Here is a 6,408-nt window from a genome sequence, read left to right as displayed (position 1 = left end):
CAATTCTCAATAATTATTGGATGAGGGTTTCATTTTAATAGTTTTTATGTCTTGGTTTTGGTAATCGTTTTGTCAAGTTTTTATCAACCAAATCTGATTTTAGCTTTTTTAAATTGTGTTTATGTTGTGCATGAGATTCTATGGTTCTACTATACGGGTTCACATCAATTGATATTTCCAGATCATTTCACATCATTTTGCATCAGTCCATAATTATATATTTATTGCTGCAAAAGATATAAAAATCCGTAAGTTGAATTACAACTTAGTAGTAAGTTTAAGATAAAAGAAGTAGGAGCAACAAGAGAATTCTCGAAATGGATATTAAAAGAGATAAATTTAGAGGATGTTTATACTTAACTTAGAAAAAACACATTAAAAGGGTATTTGAGTATTTTAGCAAGTAAAATGCTAAAACTGTTGGTACTCCATTTATTGCTCATTTTAAGTTGGTCACTGCACAGTGTATGCAGTTATATGAGAATATAGAATTCATGTCTCGTGTTTCATATTCTAGTGTAGTTGGTAGTCTCGTCCACCTTATGACACGCACCCATCTAAATTTAGCTCATGTAGATATTGTGGTTAAATACATGGCTAATTTAGACAAGGAACATTGACAGATTATGAAATAGATCTTTTGATATTTGAAAGGTGCAAAAAATTCTTGCTTGGTATATGAAAGATATGTTGGTTATGTTGACTCTGATTATGCTAATGACAGTCAAAGTCCCAACCAGAGCTATATATAGCTGCGCAGTTGATCAACGATTCAGAAGCATATGCATTCCACACGGTCCATATTTGACTGTATATATTATGTCGGAATCCAACCATAATTAGTAGGTTAATGCAGATTATATTAAGTACCCAGATCAAAGATCATATTATATTATATGGTTGACGGAGAAGATAATCATGTGCATTAATCTTCTCGAAAAAAACTAATTCATGGACGAGACATGAAAACATGGGCCTTGATTCGTTCGAGAAATGCTCCACTTAATTTGTTTAATTGCACAATATAGAGTGTCTTTCAGTTAATATGCAATTGACCTTGAATTTCTGTCCTAGATTATGTCGACAAATTCCATGATCATGGTACTAAAACAATGGGCCGAGTTCTGGATTTCAATGCCTAGCTCGTTAAAAAACTTGAAGTCCTTTATGATGGATAGTTTGAGTTTCATATTTTTGCCTTCTATCTTCAAATCCTTCCTCACCAGTTCCCTCGGCATCCCTCATCTGATGGATTTCATTACTAATGTATCTAGTGAGAGGCTCTCCTTGTATTGTTCTCGCTATGATGTTTTTCAGATGTGAAATGAACTGGACATTATTCAAGTTGTGTAAGAAAGGATTTGATCACATTACAAGATGAAAAATTAGGGAAGAGCACTCACTTGGGTAGTAATTAATGGGTCTATCATTTAGGTTTTTATTTACTCTATAAAAAAACTCCTTAAACCTTAACTTCCCAGTATTCTTCATGTTATATATAACCTTAAACTAGCTTCCAAGCTCTAAATATTTAGAATAGGAGTCGAAAAATAGCAGTAAAGGAAAGCCTCCCAAGAAAAAACAGAAGTAATTCATGATTCAAAAATAATAATAATAAAAAAAACACATATAGCGCGCAGGATGGGTTTAATCGTGAAAAACAAGCTAGTTGTCTTTCCTATCTAGGGTTCTACAAGTCCCAGTTTAAACATATAAAAACAGGTCTCAAATTAAGCTACAACTTGATGGTGAATCGATCGTCTGTTCTTAATTAACCAATAATCACGAATTAAACAGAAATGTTTATGCTTACGAAAAATTAAGACAATTCATTCAAGTTCTCCCGAGTTCAATATGTTGTAGTTTCTCAGTGACGATCATCTTTTGAAATTCCCTTAAGAGCGCCTCTTGGCTGCAGCCCAAAACCTTTGGCTTCTGAACTCTTCATGATCCTTAGCCTCTTGCAAGACTCAAAAAACATCCTGTGAAATTAAACAAAAAGATAAAAATTTCATAAGTAACTAGCTTTATTCCCACCCCCACAAGAAGTTAATTTAAATCCTATCGTTCTTTAATGGAGCATCTAATTGATTTGTTTTCTTGGAATATGGTTATTGCGTTGGCATGAAATTGACATTAATAAACTACATAATGGCAGACAAATTATTTTGGAGCTTAAGATATGGTAATCATTGAAAGAAAATGTTGCAAGAATCACTCCATCATAATGACAGATGCTTTGACATTAAGGACATCATCGCCATCTACCCTACACAATTATAAGCAAGTTGCGTTTGTCGGCAGTATGTGGCCCCAACTTCCAAGACAAATCCGTATACATTCTTGCAAGTTGCAAGACTTTTTGCATGCCAAAATTGCCTCTATATATCTTTCCACAAATGATATTCACGCCTCAAATTCAGGCTTAGTCGCGAAAAAGAAGAAGAAAAAGAAAAGAAAAACCCAGATCTCCACTCAAGAAATTATTTCAAGAACCATAAATAATTCACTAGACAGAAATTATGCCAAAATTGACAGCTAACGGCAGCATAACTAATACAATTAACGAAAGTGGTTCCTCAGACTCTCTCAATTCGGGAATCCAGCAAGGGAATGTTCGATCGGTATTGAATAACTTGCAATAAAATTAAACTCACGGATTTGATAGAGAAAAAGAGGTTCAGGGAATTATACAAGATGCAGCTGCATTGGGATTGGGGAATTCTCGGGAACTCATAGTGTATGAAGATGGAACTCATAGGTTATATTGAAAGAGAGGTGGATGAATGGGCATCGGTTAATCAGCAGCAAGTGATTATGTTGCTCAGTTTTGTTTTGATTTGGTTTCAGAGGCATGTTCGGTTTGGTTAGAAGACCTTATTCAATGGAGAAGGTGAAGCAAGCAGTGTGGGACTGTAATGGTTCGAAAGCTTCTTATCCAGATGGGTACACATTCTTTTTTTATAAAAAGATATGGATCTTATCAGCTTTGATGTGTTTTTGTTGGTCAAAGATTTTGTTTCAAACTAGCTAGTAGGTTGCCCAAGGGTATTAGTTATTCCTTTGTAGCGTTGATTCTGAAGACTAAGGGGCTAGACAAGTTTTCTTAGTCTCAGGCCTATGAGATTGATTCATGGATTATACAAAATAATAGCAAAACTTTTGTCAACTATGCTTCAGAATGTTCTAACATATTTATTATTAGTGTCAATCAATCAACTTTCATTGCAAGGCATCAGATTTTATATGGATTCATGATAGCTAATGAGGTTATCCATTGCATTCGTAGTAAAAAAGATTACGGGCTCGTATTGAAAATGGATTTTCACAAAACGATCGACTCGATTTTGTGGGAGCATATTAATGTTATTATGAGTTGTATGAGATTTGATTCTCTTTATAGAAAATTAATTTTTAAATGCTTGTCCATTTCTAAAATAACCATCTTAATTAACAGCTCTCCGAGCAGAGAATTCGATAAAAAGAAGGGGCTAAGACAATGAGACTCTCTTTTCCCATTTCTCTTTTAGTAGTAGAAGGTTTGACTATTTTATTTAACAGGGCTTCTGATTCAGGTTCTTTCAAGGGTTTTTAGACTAATCCAGAGTATTATATAACTCATCTGCAATATATAGATTACACTATGATATTTCTATTGGATGAAACACTTATTGACTGTATGTTTTTATTGAAAAATTCGTTGGTAATTTTTAAACCAATAAAAACACAGCTTTTGCACTTACAGGGTATTCTGCCGGTGTAAATAAATTTTCTAGTTGAATTATGGACATTAAAAGCACGTGTGATGAGGCATAATTAATTGAAAAGATATGTCGATCTTCTATAGGAAAACGATTCAAATGATAAAAATAAAAGAATTAAATACAAGGAGTTGTTTTTGGCTAGAGAGACTTACTCCCAAGGCACGTCTCCCACTAGCATCCAGTCTCCATCCTTGTCTTCATATATGGGAACGTATTCATCCTTCAAGGCTTTGCCTGCCCATGGTTTTACATAACAAATAAACAATGGTCATTTACTTTTTTCTCTCGTTAAAAATAAAAAAATAAATAAAGGATCATAGAAATAATAAACTTGGTAGAGGGCTTGGATTTAGTTCATATATTTTTTTTTATTAATTGTTAAAAAAAAATCATCTTAATTCAATAACTTAAATTGTTAGGTGAAATCCAAAGTATGATTTATATTATTTTTTAATATTGATAATTATTAAATGAGATTTAATGTGCTTATTATCTGTCCTTAATATGAGGCTTGATGTTAGAGGATGCATTGATATTTGAGAATGGAGGATGTAAAAACAGTTTTCAAGGTTCATGTACCTGCTTGGCTTAGAAATTAATTAATTAGCACATAATTATTTGATTGATTACATAGAGATTATATGTAATAATATAGGAGGACAAAAGTTTGTATAATGGTGTGTGTTCTTACTTATGTATAATAACATTTTTAACCTTCTTTGGAGACAACCTGGATAGTTGGACAATATGACACCTTAACATTCCATCAACTAGGTAAATCTAATGTTTTTGTATTAATTATCTTTTCCTATTTCAAAAATAATCAATCTTGAAAAAAAAAATCAAGTAGTGGAACTTCCATGAACTTAAAGAAATAGATTTTTTTTTAAAATGATTGAAAAAACATGTATTTTTTTTATTTTGTTTTCTAATTAAATAGATGCCTGTCAATTATTAATTACCTTGTAGGTGACTTTCACAAAAATAGGAAGCAGAAAACAAGAAGTAAAAAACAGATAGGAATATGTTTTAATTTGCAGGAATACAAGTAATGGGTGGAGATTTGAGGATTAGATGGGTGATGAAGTATGGTATTTGATTTCTACAAATTTATGAAGCTTATAGTTTCCTCTCCCTGGGTATTTTTTTTTTAAAGCTTGTGGAAGATTGTGTTATGATTTGCTTCACGAAATCCCTCATCCCTCATCCCTCATCCCTCATCCCTCATACCTCATACCTGTAGATTTTGTGGTTGGTCACTGAGATTTTTAGGGTTTATGTAATAGTACATCATTTTCGTTTATTTGATTTTTGGAGTACTTGATTTCTAATATTGATGGGTTTTCATGGAAGTACATGTTTTTCATTTGGAAGGCAGCCAAATAATAATGAAAAGAAATTACTAAATGAAGCTTAAATTCACTGAAGTCCAAATAGCTCGATCAACTAAATTAAGTACACAATCTAATTTATATGCAGGTTAATTACAAAAGAAAAAAGAAAAAAAAAAGAATTGGTATCTTTTAAATACAATATAGAGAGTTTGAATAGTCATAATTGGTTTAAAATCAACTAACCCATAAACACTACGTTTGCGAATCACGGAGCTAGTGTGTGTGTGTGTGTGTATTTTGCATGGTGTACAACGCTGGCCTAGCTTGTTTATAATTAGAAGCTTACAATTAATAGTAGCTAGGTATAATTAAGGAGGCTTAATATGTATACCATGCATGTCCAAATCAAATTTTCGAAATCAATTCCAAATACTGATCTAGTATTAATGGAGCTTTAAAATCATAAAGCCTAAAGAGATTAAGAGTACAGTAAATAGAAGATAGAGGGATGCTCACCAATTCCATAACAGCCAAACAACCTCTCCAACGCGACAACAAGATCCGAATACTCTTTATGCATGCCCAAATCAATTTTTCGAAGAAAAGGAGCTCCATCCATGCTTACTTTCACGTAAATTTTTGAAGTTTCATGATGGCGATCTCTCTCATTGAAACTAATGTTTTTTCGATACGAACAAACTGGTGGCCACCCCACAACTTGACTCTTTGTTTGAACTTTTCGGTCATCGGTTGTGCTGTTTGCTTCGCCGGACACCTCAGAGAAAACCCTTTTCTTGTCATTTTTATGTCCATCATCGCTGCCCGGTAGACCCAACCTTAGCTCTGTGATTTCAAGTCCAAGAGGTTGTGCCATTTTCTTTTCTTGGTGATGGGCAAAGGTTTCAATTTTCTTCCTCTGAACTTGGTTTTTTTTTGGCTCCACGGTTTCAAAATGTTATATAGTTTGTTAACTCTATAATTCTTGGTCACAAAAACGGTTTATTTATGTAGAAATAAATTATACACAAGCAGAGAGAAGAAATCAAATTAAGGAAAGACAAAGTGGGAGCAATGACAGGTCAAATAAGGCTCAGTTGTCGGTCACATGAGGGGCAGAAGTGGGGACTCTATGCCTCCTAAAAGCACAATTAAAGGCCAGCACCATAAGTTGGATATGGGACACATCGAATGGCTCTTAGGTATGAGGTGATTTGGTACGGTTTACCTCAGCCGTCTGATTTGGTGAAGGGAAAACAGACCATGTGATTTGCTATATTGAGGGGGCTTGAGAAATAAATTATGAAAAAAAG

General features: G+C 33.5%; 1 protein-coding gene across 1 annotated transcript; it reads right to left on the bottom strand.

The window, feature by feature from the left end:
• Positions 1-1,574: 1,574 nt before the first annotated feature.
• On the bottom strand, positions 1,575-6,090 carry LOC7475739 (auxin-induced protein 22C). The gene is made up of 3 exons (XM_002304143.4): positions 5,615-6,090; positions 3,917-3,998; positions 1,575-1,982 (listed from the first exon to the last, which is right to left on the bottom strand). Exons 1-3 carry the CDS (start codon positions 5,970-5,972, stop codon positions 1,868-1,870), a joined length of 555 nt encoding a protein of 184 aa, XP_002304179.2. The 5' UTR covers positions 5,973-6,090; the 3' UTR covers positions 1,575-1,867.
• Positions 6,091-6,408: the final 318 nt, after the last annotated feature.

Source organism: Populus trichocarpa, chromosome 3 (assembly GCF_000002775.5).
Source record: "Populus trichocarpa isolate Nisqually-1 chromosome 3, P.trichocarpa_v4.1, whole genome shotgun sequence".
Classification (NCBI taxonomy): Eukaryota; Viridiplantae; Streptophyta; class Magnoliopsida; order Malpighiales; family Salicaceae; genus Populus; species Populus trichocarpa.
Note: the sequence above shows the minus strand (reverse complement) of the source record. Positions and strands in the feature narration are given on the sequence as shown.

Coding starts and splice junctions, on each gene's coding strand:
- LOC7475739 (XM_002304143.4), bottom strand. CDS start 5,972: ATGGCACAACCTCTTGGACTTGAAATCACAGAGCTAAGGTTGGGTCTA. Junction 3,999..5,614: donor GTTTGGCTGTTATGGAATTG/GTGAGCATCCCT, acceptor AACCATGGGCAG/GCAAAGCCTTGAAGGATGAA. Junction 1,983..3,916: donor GTGGGAGACGTGCCTTGGGA/GTAAGTCTCTCT, acceptor TTAATTTCACAG/GATGTTTTTTGAGTCTTGCA.